Below are 18,589 nucleotides of genomic sequence, written 5' to 3'. Positions count from 1 at the left end.
TGAGAACCCTCAAGGCTGGGTTCCTGTTACGTCGCCAGCTGCCCTCCCCTTGTTCGGTCTGCAAAGCCCACCCCATGAAGGGATCATAACAAGATGGCCCTGCTGGAATGGTCACAGGTCCACGACCTCCCTGTCTGTGGGATAAACATCCCAGGGGCAGCCACAGCTTAATTAGGGGGGGGCTGTGAATCCATAGATAGCTGCTGATTACAGACTGTGCATATGTTTCCTACAGAAACATACTGTTTTTTTTAAAAGGATGGGGATGCAAATTCACCTAATGTTACTGATTTCAGTACAGCTTTTTGTCATTATACATTTTCTTCAGTCAACAGGAACTAACATTAGAAATAGTATCATATGGAGGCTCTCAAAAATTCCCATCATTAAGTCTTTTCCCAAGACTGGGTGGATTTTATTTCTTCAGAGGAATTGATAATCATGAAAAATTAAGTCACATATTTTGAACTGCTTCAAAAGTTTTGAGGGCAAATCTATGTAAGGAGGAAGAAAATTCTAAAGTTAATGTTTTGTGTAATGTTGAAATGCAGTGAATTTACTGGCAAGACAAAAAATATGTTGAAATGAAACAACCAGAGAGACTGTTGGGATCCGTAGCCAACCTGGTAAAGCCTACCTGGAATCACACTAATGTCATAAATACCAAGGGACTCAGGGTGACTGCGTTCCTCAGACCCAGCTCAACCCCACTCCAGCCAAGGCTCAAGGGACAGACTGAGGAGGGCTTGCACTTGCATAATTTAGTACAGCAGAGCAACCACGGGACTCCATCACTGATTTCTTACACTGTAGCTTAGGGAGGCCTGCCCTACATATCTAAATTTTCTGTTCCAAAGTAACTAGTGACTTCCAAAGCCTGGCTTTAAAGAGTCCATCCTTCATGAACCAAAACTTATTTTCACCTTCTAACATAGCGAAATAGATTTTGAACATGAAATCTTAGTATTCAGAGAAATACCAAGGCCAAGGCCAGTTACAGGTTGAAGGCACCTTTAAGTCTAACAGTCAACCTTAGACGCTCTCTGGAAAGCCACTAAAAAGGATGAAGAGGGCTGCTGCTTATCCTCACACTTGGAAAAGTCAAGAAATATGGTTCTAGATTCTAACACAAGAATAAGAAGTATACCCCATCACGTGCATTCTTCAAGTATGAAGCAGAATTGCATGAGAAGCATGGAAGAATCATCAGAGCAAGTATTTACGTAAGTTTATTTACATAAGTTTACTATGAGCTAGCCCACCTTTTAAGGGACTTCCCAAAGATAAGCTTACTCAGGGTCAACTCCTTGAGACGGGTATGGAGAGAATCCCCATTTGATAGATGAGGATACATTAGACCCCACTGCTGGGTGTGGAGGAGTTGGGAGCCTGGAGTCAGCATTCATGCACTTCACTACCAGACTACAATCAACTGGTCTGTGAAAGACCAGGACCTGTGGGCCACAAACCCACAGTGAAAACACAAGCACATCCAAGGCAACAGGGCCTGCTGTGTGCTTTGTCCAGAGGGGTCTCACACACATCAGCGTGGCTATGGGGTGGGCTCATAGAGAAGGGTTATTGGCCCTGGAGTGACCTCCGCCTGCACCTCCAGGGCCGGGTAGCTCTGCCTGCCTCTGGTTCAGGACAAGCCTCCGCTCAAGAGCCCTGTCATCCCACCTTTCCTTGTCTCTCCTCTGGGCAGATGCTTTAAGGACAAGAGCCAGGTGTAAGTAAAACACTCAGGCAGAACTCCTCGCAACTGGCAAATGCTTGGGCTACTTGCTACTCTGAACAGGATGCTCCAGGGGCTGGCAAACTAACTCATGAGCTACATCCTGCCCATCACTTGTTTTTGTTCAGTTTTACTGGAATGCAACCACGCTCATTCACTCACATATTGTCCATGGTCTGTGGCTGCTTCTGCATTACCACCAAGTGGGGCTGAGTAGTTACTACGGAGACCACATGGCCCACAAAGCCTAAAATACTTCCTACCGGGCCCTTTATGAAAAAAACTGTGCCAACTCCTGAACTAGGAGGTTTCAGGGAACAAGGCGATTGGAAAACCTTGTAAAGATCAAGAGGCATGTAATTTTTTTGAACAAGGTGAAACACACAGCAGAGAAAAAGGTATTTCACGCCGCATTTTTAAAGGATTTCCCATCATCTGGCTCTTACCCTTCGTCTCCTGAGGCAAACTCCTTCTGACCAAGTGTACTTGGCCCCCACGTCCGCCCCTTCTTCTTGGGGGCCCTCTTCTCCTCCTCCTCCCCCTCCTCCTTGGGGACCACAGAACTCCGGCCCCAGGTTTTGCTGCTTTCGCCTGGTGTCACTGTGAATAATAAAGGTCAACTGGGATTAGGAAAACAGAGAGGTGTCCCCCTAAACTAGCCTCTCCCCAACCAGACACACACGCTCAGGTAACTGGAGCTGCAGGTGTGGGGGAGTCAGACTTTGTGAGTAACTCTGTGCCCAAGTAGAGCCTGCCAGGCATGTAAGGGAGCTCCCAGCCACCATTCACTCTGTGCCCTCAGAGTGCCAAATGTGGGAAAACCACCCAGATTCTTCCGAATCCAGTGGAAGGTGGACACTCTGGCCAGCCAGTCACCAGAGCTCCAAACAGATCTAACTTAGGGAACGTGTTTTATTGGGGGTGGGTGGGTGGGAATTGGCCTGGGGGATGATGTGGAGGAGGGGGGTGGCAAGAAAGTAGGTGGGAGAGATAAGGAGTAACGATGATGTGGAAGTGAAGATATTTTGGTAAGAAAGTGCTGGAAAGCAAGGAAGTGAGTTCAGCACTATGGAGAGGGAAGTTAGGGAATGGAAGCAACAGGCCTGGAGAAATATAACACAGAGGGGAGGAGGAACCTTCTCCTGACCCTGACACCTTAGAGCAAGGGCTGAAACCCAAATTCTTCAGAGACTGGCCTTTTATCATCAATGAATGGAAGGAGTGTATTAGTTGCTCAGTTTTCTTCGACTCCACAACCCCATGGATTGTAGCCCATCAGGTTCCTCTGTCCATAGAATTCTCCAGGCAAGAGTACTGGAGTGGGTAGCTGTTCCCTTCCCCAGGGGAGAGTGGAGGGAGCCAGTTACCAAAAAACAAAGAGTTAATGGGACTGAGGCAAAATACAGAGCACATGAAAAAAAGAATCCACTGATTTGACTTGATTTTTCAAGGAAAGCCAAAAATTCAGGTCCTGAGGATGGGGTGGGGGGTTGGTTTTGGGATGAAATCACTCTATCTTTAAATTAGGGCATATGCCCCTTCAACCTCTCCCTTCCACACACTAGGAATAAATGGATATATGCTTGTGTATGCATAAGTTCTTTTTAATAAACACCCACCATAAAATAAAATGGGCTCAGATTTGGCCTATTGTAAAGTATTTGGCAAGTTTACCTTGGAACCTACACTTTGACAAAGCCCCTTCCTAGGAAGCATGGACAAAAGAAACACCATGATGCCCCAAATATGGCAGAGGTCCCAAGTCCTAAATATACCAGATCCCAAGTCCAGGATACCTTCATCACATTCCAAATTACTCAGTAATTCACTAAAGATTCTGCCAACACCCACAAACCCCTCTGCAGTTATCTGGCTAATAGTGAAAGGTAGAGGAGGCAGGGTCAAATTCATGGAGAGATGAGGTAATGGGGGTAAGGGCCTGCATATATATGTGAGTGCAAGCGTGCTAAGTCACTTTAGTCATGTCTGAGTCTTTACAACACTATGGACTGTAGCCCACCAGGCTCCTCTGTCCATGGCGTTTTCCAGGCAAGAATACTGGAGTGGGTTGCCACGCCCTTCTCCAGGAGATCTTCCCAACCCAGGGACTGAACCTGCATCTCTGAGGTCTCCTGCATTGGCAGGCGGGTTCTTTACCACTAGCGTCACCTAGGAAGCTCTCACACATGTGCATGTGTACACATATTGTCCAGGAGAGGTGGCAGAGTTATGACGGAGCCAGCCTGATCAGTCTGTGGCTGGACAGAGCAGGGGACAGGTGCCCTGGTGTGTTCTGGCCCCAGCTAATTTGGGGAACAGGCTTACACTGGATGGCACGAAGGCGAGGGATGATGGTGGGGCTCGCAGGAGGACTGGACCGGCTGTTGATCAGACTCTTCCTTTTATCCATGGTGGGCGAGGCCTGTACCGTGAACTTGTGCTGGAAATCTGCTTGGGGGAAGACAAACAGATATGTGGGTGTTAGAATTTTCCCATCATCAAATTCTTATGAACTACAGGGATATATGGGTTCCCCTGGTGGCTCAGTGGTAGAGAATCTGCCTGCCAATGCAGGAAACTCAAGGTTCGATCTCTGGGTTGCGAAGATGCTCTGGAGAAGGAAGTGGCCACCCACTCCAGTATTCTTGCCTGGGAAATCCCATGGACAGAGGAGCCTGGTGGGCTACAGTCCACGGGGTCACAAAGGAGCTGGACACTACAACTAAACAACAGGGATATGTGGTCAAAACAGGAAATACAGCCAATAGTTTATAGCAACTATAAATGGAATATAACCTTTAAAAAAGGTGAGTCATTATGTGTGCTCCTGAAACTTGTATAATATTTTACATCAACTCTACTTCAATTAAAAAAAATTCCTATGAGAGAACTGACACTTGCTGGCAGCCTTGAGGGATGGGTACTATGTCCTGCAGAGCTCCTTTTCAACTGGGAAATGTTCTCTTTTAGAATCATTTCTTTTTCCTATTGGGATGTGGCTGTTGGATGTATATAGAGACGGAAGGTTCATTACCCAAATGAACTTCATTAGACTGTTTTCGTAAAGTTGTCTATATAATGTACATAGACGTAGCAAGTACCTACTTGGAATAAATTTTTTAAATATCATGAGACCTTGTCGATTACTCTGTGTATGTGTGTTTAGTCACTTGGTTGTGTTTGACTCTTTGCGACCCTTTGGACTGTAGCCCGCCAAGTTCCTCTGTCCATGGGATTTTTCAGGTAAGAATGCTAGAGTGGGTTGCCACTTCCTTTTCAGGGGACCTTCCTGACCCAGGGATAGAACCTGCATCTCCTGTGTCTCCTGAGTGGCATGTGGCTTCTTTACCCACTGAGTCATTGGGGAAACCCATTTGATTATTCTAGGAAATCTACCATAAAATACACAAACTACTCTGTCTCATATAATCTATTAGTACATATCTCCTTTACTCAGGGACCAAAGCAGGGAGGCCGATGCCTCTCATTAAGTGCAGGGTAACATGGAACCTGAGAAAGTGAGGGAGATGCAGTTAATGGTCCAAATTCCGGTTTATTCCAAAAGTGTTTATATCAGAGCATGAGGAATGTAAAATGTACATTCTCTGAGTTTCTGGGCTTCATTCTCCCCATCTATCGAAGGGCTTATCATAAAGATCTGCCTGTTGGCACCTAGGTTTCCCCTCTAGACGGTGATCTCCCTGGAGGTGGGCTCCATGGCTTTTCTATCTGCTTCCTTAGCACACATCAAGATGCTGGCACGTGTTGCTCCAGAGATGCTTAAAGACTCTGTGTTGCCTGAAAAAAAAATGTGTAGCAACACTCACTGAATTTCACTAAATGGATTCTCGTCTATACCTAAGCCACCATCCCAGTGCTTAAACTCATCTACTACTGCTCCCATTTTACTATTTTCCCTTGATTCCTTACACTTCTAATAGGCCTGCTTCCTGGGGACTGACAGGCTCAGAATACAATGAACTTTTTTATCTACATAAACACACACTTGAATACTTACCTCCCTCCTTGGGTACGTAAACTCCAGAGACTCTAATTCATAGTTTCTTATTTCTTTGCATTTTCCCAAGGTGGTACCTACTGCAAATGTACCTTTGCTCAAATAATGTTTTTCTGAAAGGTTATGTGTAAATCAAATTCTTAAACATTCATCCTAATCTCAAGTGCACACAGAGAACTAATTATATGGAAACCCTGAGTTATTTTGCAGAGCCAGGAGTCTTCTTATTTCATAGGCACATACACACACTCACCCTGGGATTCTTTTACCCCAATGACATCTTCATTCTCCAGGTTTTCCTATAGTAAGAATTGCCTGTATGCACGGCCATGCTTTCTAGCAGATCGGACCATGCCTGCCTGTCGGGCTGGCCACAGTCATGGCCTTGCCTTCCAGTTCTCTGTGCAATCACACTCCAAAATCCCCCTGGAAGGTTGGAGCTTCTCAGCAGGCCAGGCTTTCCCCGGACTAGAACCTGGGGTCTCCAACCAGCTCCATAAGGAACCCAGGGTCTCACATTTCTGAGCCCAGCCCCTGGGTTCCACAGACCCCCTGCCACATGAGCCCCACGGCCCACTCGCACTTCCCCCAGCTCATGCGTGCTCAGTCGCTTCGGTCGTGGACTGAAGCCCATGGACTTTGTGACCCCATGGACTCTAGCCCGCCAGGCTCCTCTGTCTATGAGGATTCTCCAGGCGAGAATACTGGAATGGGTTGCCATGCCCTCCTCCAAGGGATCTTCCTGACCCAGGGATCGAACCCGCTGGTCTTACGTCTCCTGCATTGGCAGGCGGGTTCTTTACCACTAGTGCCACCTGGGAAGCCCTCCCCCAGGTCCCCGGGCACCAACCAGAAGGGAGGCTGATGCGATTTCCGTCCTTGAGCTTTAGCCGGCTCTTCCTGAACTTGCCCTTGCGCTTCTTAACCCGGGGCTTCTCCTGGCACAACTGGTGGATGATGATGTTGAGCTCTCGTTCCAGAATGTCGATCTCCCGCTCGGCCAGCTCCTGCTCCCGGCGCCGCAGCAGCTCCTCCTGGTTCTTCTGCTGGAGCGCGGCCCGTGTCAGCTCCTCCTCCCAGGTGCGCAGCTCCTGCCAGGCAGGTAGAACCATTAGAGAGAAGGGGGCACCCCCCTGGGGCAGGGGGGCTCACCCCTGGGGGAGCAGTGCTCACGGCAACCTGGACAGCTCTCCTCTAATGCCCCACACTTCACTCTCTGGAGGAGATGGGGGTGCTGGATAGCTAGTTGGGAAACGAACACCTGACCACCCCAAATGGTCAGGGAAGGCAGGCTCAGAAGAGACATCCTGAGTACACAGCTAGAGTAGCCACAGGCCAAGCCCTGCAGAAGGGGGCTGAGAGTTCCTAGTGCTGGAGAAGACTCTTGAGAGTCCCTTGGACTGCAAGGAGATCAAACCAGTCAATCCTAAAGGAGGTCAACCCTGAATAGTCATTCAGAGGACTGATGCTGAAGCTGAAGCTCCAATACTTTGGCCACCTGATGCGAAGAGCCAACTCACTGGAAAAGACCCTGATGCTGGGAAAGATTGAAGGCAGGAGGAGAAGGGGGTGACAGAGGATGAGATGGTTGGATGGCATCACTGACTCAATGGACATGAGTTTGAGCAAGCTTCAGGAGATAGTGAAGGAGAGGGAAGCCCGGCGTGCTGCATCCATGGGGTCACAATGAGTTGGACACAACTTATGGACTGAATAACAACACCTTGACTGATTGATTAAAATTATCTGTGACCAGGAAAAAACAATAGAGTTTAGAAAATACATAATCATGTACTTAACTTTCATAGTCTCGGTTCTATTTTGATTTTTTTTTTCTGTTACATAAAGGAAATTTTTTAAAAACCAGAGCCAACTTAAGGTAATCTAACTTAAAAATGAGCCTGCTATAAATGAGTCACATTCTAGGCATCATCTAACATGCAAATAAAAACAAATACATTCCCAGGGTGGCTGTTCAGAAGGTTCTTGAGGCATGTCATCTAAATCTTGGTTCACCTGGTGAGTGAATCCACTGAGGCATGTGGTTGAAACTTTCATCTTATCTTAAAGGGCAAATATTTGCTCTAGAGGGACAGAGACAGCCCAGCAAAGAGAAGCAAGAACATTTCCTGAAGTCTTTGCCAGGCACTTGCTCTAGAAACAATACCACACTGGGTGGGCAGAACTTCTTCCTTGCCTTCCCTTTGTCCTGTGTGAATTTATAAATGAACTCAGCATGGAGTTCCTAGGAAGAGGTGGGAGCTTACAGCATCAGGAAATAGGAGAGAACCCAGGAAAGAGAATAAAGCATCTGTAAACAACTTTAAAAATCTGGATTCTAAACTATTAACACTGGCTACTGTAGGCCCATGATGAAGTGAAAAAAAGCTATGGCTCAGCTGGTATGGAACTCCACCTGCCAATACAGGAGACACAAGAGATGTGGGTTCAATTCCTGGGTCAGGAAGATCTCTTGGAGAAGGGATGGCAACTCACTCCAGTATTCTTGCCTGGAGAGTTTCACAGACAGAGGAATCTGGTGGGCTACAGTCCACGGGGATGCAAAGAGTCGGACATGACTGAGTGACTAACACTTTTACTTTCAGGATTGAAATGGGGTGGGAGCAGAGGGTGAAAACTTCAGAAGCTTTCATGTCAACAACCTGAGAGAACCAGGTCTAAAAAGGGGGGAGTTTTTTTTGCTTTTCCAATAAAGCAGCCAGACCAACACTTCTGTGATTGGAACTTAAAATTCTCAATTTAATGCTCCACTCTAAGAAGTCATTCTGCTCTAGAAAAAAATATAGAAATGGAACCCAGGGCTAGAAAAAAAAGTATGTGAACACATACTGGGGAAGCAGAGCAGCAGGCAGAGAGCAGAAGACAGAACAGAGGAAAAATGGGAATAAAATTTTCTGATGAAAGGAGTGTTTCATTCAACTTGCCTTCTGTCATAAGAATACCCGCTAATGGCCACTGAAGTGATAGAAAGAATAGAAATGAAAAGAAGATGAGCACTTTGAAGGTTGGATGGTACAGGGTATATTCTCAGTAGTTGCTGATTAACTGTTGATTCAATGAATGAATGAAAGAAATGAGGAGAGGAGAAGACAATGTTATAAACACAACCCTTCTTTATGGTAATATGGATTCATCACAAGTGCCTGAGAAATGAGCTTGAACTTTTGAACTTCTTCTTTGATGAATAGATTGATTGCTGTGTGCCCTCCAAATCCTTGGCTTTCTTGTTCGCCTGCTTTGTTTTCACCAACAGAACAAAAACATGTAGAAGATTCAGAAAAATTATTCCTGGTTGGTTCTTTTGCTGCTAATGGGAAAGCTTAAATTAGTTCAAGCTACTCTCAGCCTTCCTAAGTTCTCTCTCCTACATGCTTTTGTCTAAGGAATGGCTTGGGTCTAAACTCCTTCCTTTAAGGGAATTCGAACCCCAGCCCAGAAACCAATCCATCCTCACATACAAGGAAGCAGCAGGCTGAGTTAACCTGAAGAGTGAATTATGTGGGAAACCAGGACATTCATGGAGTACTGGCCTATGGCACCATATACCTGGAACCCTTCCAACATGGTAAATCCCCTTTTGTGAAACACCTATTTGGGCATCAACTCCATACTATGTAAATCACATCTTTCACATACAATGATTTAAGAGGAATCTCTCCAGAGAGAAAGCTCATCATCTATCTTTAACCTCACTTGCTGAACTCCAGGCCTTATAATGGAGAGGCATCTATGTTCAAGGCAAGGACTCTGAAACACAGTGGTTCAATCTGTGGCCTTGGGCAAGTTAAAATGGGCATCACATATAATATGGAGGTAACAGCACCAACATTACAGGGTTGTATTACCTAAAACAATTACTAGCTTTTTATGCAAGATTATGTAAGAACTCATATAAATTACTTAGAGCATGGCATATAGCACATGCGCTACACGTGTTAGCTATTATGAGAACTGGTTTGACTTTTCCTAGTATCTACTTTCTGACAAAATCCAACTTTCATTTTTCTTACCAGTTGGTACCCTTATAATGTCATCAATCAAAAGAAATAATCAGAGAACTATATTCAATATCCTGTGATAAACCCTAGTGGAAAAAATATGAAAAAGAATATAAACATACATATATATATACACACACATGTATACTTGCATCACTTTGCTTTACAGCAGTAACAAACGCGACACTGTAATTCAATTTGTTTTTGTAGTTCAGTCACTAAATTGTATCTGATTCTTTTGTGACCCCATGGACTCTAGCCTGCTAGGCTCCTCTGACCATGAAATTCTCCAGGCAAGAAAACTCGAGTGGGTTGCCAGTCCCTACTCCAGGGGATCTGCCCAACCCAGGGATTGAACCTGAGTCTCCTGCATTGGCAGGTGGATTCTTTACCGCTGAGTAAAGAATAGCCCATAATTCAACTACACTTCAATTAAAAAAAAAAAAAAAAGACCCAGGAGTTAGTGATTCAAAAAAGGTCAGGAACTCTGGGGTTCTTCTAGTTGGAATATAATTAGTAATTGGAACAGTCTCTCTTAATCATTCTGCTCAATGGTTAGTGCAGATCCACCCCCTCTCCCAGCTAAAGAATTGTCACAAGCTCATTGCATCCCCCTGCAGAATGCTCCTTGACTTGCCAAATAGTACCCTGGTGGCTCAGTGGTAAAGAATCCACCTGCCAATGCAGGAGACATGGGTTTGATCCCTGATCTGCAAAGACACCCTGGAGAAGAAAATGGCAACCCACTCCAGTATTCTTGCCTGGGAAATTCCACAGACAGAATTAGAGGAGCCTGGTGGGCTACAGTCCCTGGGGCCACAGAGTCAGACACGACTAAACAACAAAAGCGGGCTTAGGATTGCTACGTTGCATCAAAACATTTACATCTTCAGATCAGCTCCGGAAATGATTTTTAAGTTATTTGTTTAGGGAACAATGATGATATTGGAAAGAAGATGGTTTTGGAACCAGAAGGCCCTGGTTCAAGACTCTGCCTCCTCACTTACTAGTTGTGTGACTTTAGATAGATACTGATCTTCAGCTCTGAGATGCAAAAGTTAATAACACCTGCCCTACATGCTGCAGCAGGGGCCATAAGACTCCTGGATAAAATGGATGAAAAGGTCTCTTCAGACCTTGCAAGTGAAAGAACTTGCAAGCCATGAAGACAATTTTAGACACTACTATTATAGTGCTTTCCGAATTTCCACAGTGGGGAGTGAGAATGGAAAGGAGAAATTAACCAAGTCTACCCATGGACATCCCTCGTGCCCCGAGCTGCAGGTCCTGAGGAATAAGCAACATAACTGCTTTGATTTGGATTAGCTTCCTCTGTGTGGACCCTGACTGTTAGCTAGACACTACAGCATAAAAAGGGGCCATTCAGAGAACGGTCACCAAAACAAAAAGGCAGATCTCTAATGGGCTATGAGTCTCTGAACTCCTCAGTTGGTTCAGCCTTTGAGCCCCTTCCATAAAAACATGAAACATGCCAAATAACTTGAGACTCATGGTATTTTTAGCCCATGTGCTGTTTCTGATCCTGATCCCCAAAGACACTGGCAGGATGTTCTGATAACTGTTCTCAGTGTTCAAGTATCCCTATATCCTGTTAACCCCATTCGACGAGTCCATTACAGAAACTAGACACCTTTCTAGAACTTTCTCGTAATACGTCCAGCCGCCAGAGTGAGACATCCTGTTGGTACTTGCCCAGTGGTGCTCCTCCTCCAGTTTCAACAGTGAAGTAAATACTCTGCAAGGAGAGCTTTGGGCTCATGACTTCCCTCACTTATTCCTGTGTGTGCATGCTCGGTCAGTCGCTTCAGTCATGTCCAACTCTTTGTGACCCTATGGACTGTAGCCTACCAGGCTCCTCTGTCCATGGGATTCTCCAGGCAAGAATACTGGAGTGGGTTGACATGCCCTCCTCCACTTATTCCTACCACATCCCCCAAAGAGAGAAAAACTCTCTTATCGTTTCAGGTCACACTTGAGGCCTGGAGAACACTCCACACAAAGCCAGGAAGGAAAAAGCTGCTTTGATATCACAAACCAAGCAGGAAGGTGGCCACATCACAGTCGTGCTCAGAGGCCCCAGTGGAGAAGGTCCACTGAGTCAATGCATGCCTTCTGCTTCTCTTTCTTACCTTTTCTTTGGCCCTGAGTTGGTCAAACATCTCCTGAATCTCGTGTTTCCAGTCATCCTGCAGGCAGTGGAAGGAGTCCTTGGGCATTTCAAAGAAACCAGACTCCTCTATGGTAGTTAGCTGGTCCAGGATACTCGTGAAAGATGGGCGTGAATGGGGGTCGGGATTCCAGCAATCTGCATGGAGCACATGAGTCAGGAAGCATGAACGGACAGAGGCAGACGGAAGACTTAGGATGTCATGTGACCTCATCTGGCAGAAAACCACCTCTCATTTCTTCTTCCAGAAATAAGAGAAACTGGCATTGAGGGAACCCCCAACAGGGCTCAGGAGGTAAAGCAAGCTGCCCGGCATCACAGTCATCAAGAGTGAAACTGGACACGCAACACAACGACTCTGCGCCCACTCTGCTCTACTCATTTAGCAGAAGAGAGGCAAGTCCAAAGAGTTTTCTTGCATGAAGTACAACTGCCACAGTTTATCAAGTTAGTATAATACATGATTCCGGGCAAGACAGTGGGCAGGTACACCTTGGGCCTCGATTTCCCATCAGTAAATGAGCTATACCCTTCCCCTCCTCGATGTGCTGATGAGATGAAAAGTACAAGCAGGGGGCCCAGAAAAAGTGAATTCTATCTACTCGCAGCTCAGTCCCTAACCAATGGAGTGGCCACCTATCCATTTAACCTCTCTCAGCTTAGGGTTTCTCACTGATAAAAATCATAGGGCCTAACTAGATGACTTTTAGAATTCCTCTCTTCTTAGATCTTCTTCGTTTCTACACATACGACACTCAGAGGTCTTGAAATAAAAGCTACTATTCTTTCTCATTTCGCATTAACTAATATACCGAAGCATTGGAGAGCAGCCTTTAGTTTCTAAGTTAAGTTGTATAGTCACTGGATGGACAGGAGGGACGTGGTGACACCAGTGTAGCAGGGTGCTGTTATCATCTTGAGCTAACTCTTGTAACCATCTTTAGGATTCCTCCTTGACTGACTCCTACTTCACCTCCTCTTCCAGTTACTGGTCATGCGGAACTGGCCAGAGTCTATCCACTGCTGACAGAAAGGTAAAACAGTCTCCAGTTTTGTTCCAGCCAGGGGTCACTCACCTTCCATGAGTTTGGCAAAAGGTTCCGGGCACGTAGAAGGAATGGGAAGGGCCAGCTTGTTCATGGCCACTCCATAAGCGACTGCTAAGCCATCGATTCCCCGGAAGGGCACCTCACCAGTCAGGAGCTCCCAAAGCAGCACCCCATAGCTGGGGAGAGGAAGAAGACAGAAGTCACACAGATGAACCACAGCTGTAACTTCATCGAAATACCTCATGAGGCTTTGACGAGCATCCCACATCTTCTCCAACATGTAGGGAGACTAACAGAACAGACAAACTGCCATAATATAAAAGGGAGGCCATAAGCCCTACTGGCTATAAGCAAAAACTCTAGAGTCAAGCACACTTGGTTTCAAAGTCTTCTTCTTCAAATTCCTCATCTGTGAAGTGCGAATAACATGAGCAGTTGGACAAGGCTATCATGAAATGAATGCTCTGTTGTTTAAATTACTGCTCAAGGGCTACAGCTATTCTGTGGTTGCTATTGTGAATGTAACAAACTGGACGAAGAGGAAGGCTCCCAGGAATATATTTTTTCCTGCTTTAAGAAAACTTCAAAAAAAAAAGAAAACTTCATCTTTAGTCACAGATATATTATTTTCTTTTAAATTTTATTTAAGTATAGTTGATTTACAATGTTGTATTTAATTCCTACTGTATAGCAAAGTGATTCAGTTCGTTCAGCTCAGTCGCTCAGTAATGTCCAGCTCTTTGTGACCCCATGGACTGCAGCACGCCAGGCCTCCCTGTCCATCACCAACTCCTGGAGCTTACTCAAACTCACATCCATTGAGTCGGTGATACCATCCAACCATCTCATCCTCTGTCATCCCCTTCTCCATCTGCCCTCAATCTTTCCCAGCATCAGGGTCTTTTCAAATGAGTCAGCTCTTCGCATCAGGTGGCCAAAGTACTGGAGTTTAAGCTTCAGAATCAGTCCTTCCAATGAACACCCAGGACTGATCTCCTTTAGGATGGACTGGGTGCATCTCCTTGCAGTCCAAGGGACTCTCAAGAGTCTTCTCCAACACCACAGTTCAAAAGCATCAATTCTTCAGCATTCAGGTTTCTTTATAGTCCAACTCTCACATCCATACATGACTACTGGAAAAACCATAGCTTTGACTAGACAGCCCTTTGTTGGCAAAATATTTGCTTTTTAATAATATATATATTTAAATATACATAAAATAATATATAATATATAAAGTTTAAATATATATATAAAATAAAAATATATATTTAAATATATATATGTGTATACACACACACACACACACATACACACACACTCCACACATATATCCTTTTTCATATTCGTTTCCATTATGGTTTATCCCAGGATATTGAATATAGTTTCCTGTGCTATACAGTGAGTGTGTGTGCTCAGCTGCTAAGTCATGTCCAGCCTGACCTCATGGACTGCAGCCCACCAGGCTCCTCCGTTCATGGGATTTTCCAGGCAAGAATACTGGAGTGGGTTGCCATTTCCTCTCCAGGGGATCTTTCCAACCCAGGGTTCACCATGTCTTTTGCACTGGCAGGCAGATTCTATAATGCTGAGTCATTTGGAAGCCCATGCTGTGCAGTAGGCCCTTATTGCTTATCCAGCCTATATAATGGTTGGCAATGCGAATCCAAAACTCCCCTCCCCTTTGGCAACTACAAATCTGTTTTCTACATCTGTGAGTCTGTTTTTATTTCATAGATATGTTCATTTGTGTCATATTTTAGATTCTACATATAAGTGACACATATAGTATTTGTCTTTCTCTTTCTGACTTACTTCACTTAGTATAATAATCTCCAGGTCCATCCATGTTGCTGCAAATGGCACTATTTCATTCTTTTTAATGTCCAGGTCCATTGAATATATTCAATAGTCCATTGAATATGTATACCACACACATCTTCTGAAACCAATCATCTCTTGATGGGCATGTGGGTTGTTTCCATGGCTATTGTAAACAGTGCTGCTTTGAACATAGGGGTGCATGTATCTTTTCAAATTACAGTTTTGTCTGGGTACATGCCCAGAAGTGGGACTGCTGGATTATATGGCAACAGATATATTGTTTGTTCAGCTTTAGAAAAGCAGAGAGATGACCACCTGAAACAAACAGATTTTGCTCCAGTGAAAAATTTCTTTCAGTGCCCATTAGGCTGAATAGATTCTTGCCCATGACTGGCATGAGTGCATCCATAACAGGAACTCTGTCTAATTCAAAGGGGCAAGTTTCACAGGGGTGGACTGCAATGGTGGAGCAGGGCAAGCTTCAAGTTCCCTCCCTACCTTTAAAGTCCACCTGAAGAATTTCTTTTCATTTGTCCTTGGAGTTAGAAAACTGGGAATACAGAACTTACTGGAATAATTATCCTTATGAATTCACAATCACAACCAGGCAAACTCATGTAGTGTTTAATCCTTCCAGAAATAAGTCAGGAACAGAAACCATAAGGCCATGAGCAGTTGGAAGAGGGGCTCTCCTTATATTTTCAACAAAAACCTCAATTTTTTGGTAATACTCATTGGTAGTTCATAACCAAGAAGATATATTAATTTTAAAAAGAATAATAAACCCAGTAACTATTTGACCATAGTACCTTGTATGTACAGCATGCTAAGACATTTACAAATGTCATCTGGAATCCCTACAACAAACCTGCAAGATAAATATTATCATTTTTTCAGATGAGCAAAGTTAAGTTTTAGATAGGGTCAGCCACATTATTAAGGGTGTATATAGAGTAAGTCATAGTGGTCCTGGATCAATTCTCAATTCTTTCTCCCTAGAATGCCCTTCTACCATTTCTCTGCTTGGTAAACTCTGCTAATTATCTTTCAAGATCTGATTCAAATGCACCACCATTTATTTATTCATTTTAAACATCTACTATGCATCAAACTCAATGCCAAGCCCTGGGATATAGGATAAAAATACACAGATCTTATCCACAAAGAAATCAGAGAGAGGAACAGAAAAAAAAACACTACTTAGAATACAGAGAGAGAAGTCACAACAGAGATACTGTGAGGGCACAAAGGAAGGTCACCTACATCAGACCAGGACAGAGGCAGGAGGCAGCTAAACCCTGAGCAAAACTGCTAAGCGAGGGAGAGAGGCCAGGGATCAGCGTAAAAAAAGGTGTGGACTTGCCCTCAAAGGACTCCAAGTGGCCTGGCATGACTCCAAAGGAAAGCAATGTGTCCACCTCTGTGCCAGGGCATCCCAGGGGTCTCTACAGAGGGACCCTCAGAGTGGACTGGCCAGTCTCCTTGGAAAATGGCTTTCTGCCAGTGAGCCCTCCAGATACTATACATTTTCTTCATGTATTTTGACAGGGGGAAAAAAAATAGCCTAGTAGACTGGTAGTCACAGGTCTTGTCTTGTCCTGACAAGAAGTTGCATTTTAGTCTGAGACTGATGGGAACGATTGGACGCTTCAGGAAGCCTTTCCTGACACCCCGACGTGTTACTCAGCCCTTCAGTTGTTTGTTTACCAGCCTGTGGTCTCCTAAAGGGCAGGGACAACCGGTTCGTAACCTTTGCATTCTCAGGGCCTTGCCCAGGCTCTGGTACGCCTACACCCTCACATAGTGAATGAGTTGATGAGTGGATGTAGGAGTAAGGGCACCAGACTGTCCTGCAGGCTGTACCAGGGGCCGCAGAGTAAGCCCCAAATATCATCAGGAACTGCACCAGGGCACTTCCTGTCAAACCTCTCAGGTGACTTATCCAGACAGCGGCCATGCTGGGCAGCACCCATCAAGGGACCTCTACGAGTTCTCAGCATTGCTACCTAGATTCCATGCTAGACTCATTCCCGTGTGCGGTTGTGTGTTCCTGGCACTACTGCCTACTACTGCTCTAAGGAATAAAAACTCAACGTCCCCCACACCCCTTTCTTCCATCCAGGCAAAGACAATCAATGTCCCAACCCTAATGACCTGGAAAAACAGGGTGTTTTCAAAGATCCAAACGTATCCAAAGATCCAAACGTATCCTGTCTGTGTCCTCAAGTCCCACCTGCTATGGTTTTTACACTGAGTTCTACTCCAGGGTGATGTCTCAGGCCACCTGGAAGGGGGAGGAGCCAGGGACCGTCCCCTCCAGCTTCCACAAGGGCAGCTCTGCTCTCCCCTGACTTGTCCTTTGTTCATGGGCTTTCCACTTCATCCAAAGGGCTCTACAACAAGGGAAAGTGGGAGAAGTGCTGTTCAAGAAAGACAGGCTTGAGTCAAATGCCTGCTTTACCACTTACAGCCGTGTGACCTTGAGAGAGCAAGCTCACCTCTCCAAACCTGTCTCCTCAACCGTGTAACAGTGCCGGCAATCCCAACACCTCACAGGAGAGTTGCAAGGAACAAATAAGCAGAACTACCCTGCGACCTGAAACTGCCACCTATTGCTGGAAAACGCTGCGTGCTTCTCCATGGAAAGGGCCTGAAATGAGAAAGTGTCTGGAGGGGCACTAGCATTCAGGGAAGAAGCCCTTCTGGGGATGACTTAACCAGTCAGCGTGTTCCTCTGCCAATGTTCCTCTGTATTTTTATAACAGAAGGTGGGTGATATAAATGAAGGTTTGGTGTTCCTTTGGCAGGAATAGAGTCCAAAAAGGGGACTGGAGAAACACCCAATAAGTGGCTCTGAGCCCCCGGGGAGAGGTAGACATGATTTACCTTGGGTTTAGCCTATTTTCTTGCCCTCCCAGGGTTAAGAGAAGGTCAAGAAGTCTGTTCAAGACCATTTACAAGTGGCCTCCCGGTACCAGCTCAGCTAGAACTCTGCTTCAGCATCCCTTCCCCTGAGAGAACTGCCAGCTCCCACAGGGTTGCCAGTAATTTCCCAAGAGTCCTCAGAGCCCAACCCCAAACCCTTGGGAATGCACCCCGTGTCAATCATTAACCACCTTCAGAGGTGCAGTAATCCTTTCCACTGTTTGGTAACGCTGGATGTGGGGGAGGGGTGTTTTTTCAAAGTGAAGGAAAGGCTTAGAGTGAACAGCAACCCTTCTGAACCGAAGGTGCAGCAATTCTGCACCTGTGCTGGGCCAGGGCTGTTTTTCTTATTAACCTGCGTGGACTTTAAGACTGTCAGCTCAGGGGTCCACTCTCTAAAAGGAGACAATGTCCCTTGAATGGACTCCTGCACTTGGTCATCAGCTGGAACCCCACATTGCAGGAACCACACTGACTGTTTAATAATCTTGGCAAAGACAACTGAACTAGCATACATGAATGCACTTCGCAAACTGTGAGGTAGCATGTAATCGCTCTTCTTATTGTTAACCAGGCCCTCATTCAAAATGACGACATATTTACATACTTAATACTACTTTACATATTTAATACTAATTTATTTACAAACATACATGTTAATATATTTATTGACATAATAAATACTTATTAACATGGCAATATGGGGACTTCCCTGGTGGTCCAGTGGCTAAGACTCTGTGCTCCCAATGCAGGGGACTCGGGTTCAATCCCTGGCTGGGGAACTAGATCCCACATGCTGCAACTAAAGATTCCACATAAATCCCACATGCC

The 18,589-nt window shown here is 45.3% G+C and overlaps 1 protein-coding gene across 1 annotated transcript in view; it reads right to left on the bottom strand.

The window, feature by feature from the left end:
- The window catches only part of MAP3K9 (mitogen-activated protein kinase kinase kinase 9), an 83,075-nt gene that overhangs the window by 13,320 nt on the left and 51,166 nt on the right, over nucleotides 1–18,589 (bottom strand). Inside the window, exons 4-8 of the mRNA XM_061156775.1 lie at nucleotides 13,037–13,185; nucleotides 11,923–12,098; nucleotides 6,604–6,844; nucleotides 4,061–4,183; nucleotides 2,182–2,335 (exon numbers count right to left, since the gene is read on the bottom strand). Coding sequence (XP_061012758.1) covers nucleotides 2,182–2,335; nucleotides 4,061–4,183; nucleotides 6,604–6,844; nucleotides 11,923–12,098; nucleotides 13,037–13,185 — 843 coding nt within the window. The remainder of the gene's footprint in view (nucleotides 1–2,181; nucleotides 2,336–4,060; nucleotides 4,184–6,603; nucleotides 6,845–11,922; nucleotides 12,099–13,036; nucleotides 13,186–18,589) is intronic.

This window comes from Dama dama, chromosome 12 (assembly GCF_033118175.1).
Source record: "Dama dama isolate Ldn47 chromosome 12, ASM3311817v1, whole genome shotgun sequence".
Lineage (NCBI taxonomy): Eukaryota > Metazoa > Chordata > Mammalia > Artiodactyla > Cervidae > Dama > Dama dama.
The sequence above is the reverse complement of the archived record's forward strand: the minus strand, read 5'-3'. Positions and strand labels throughout refer to the sequence as shown.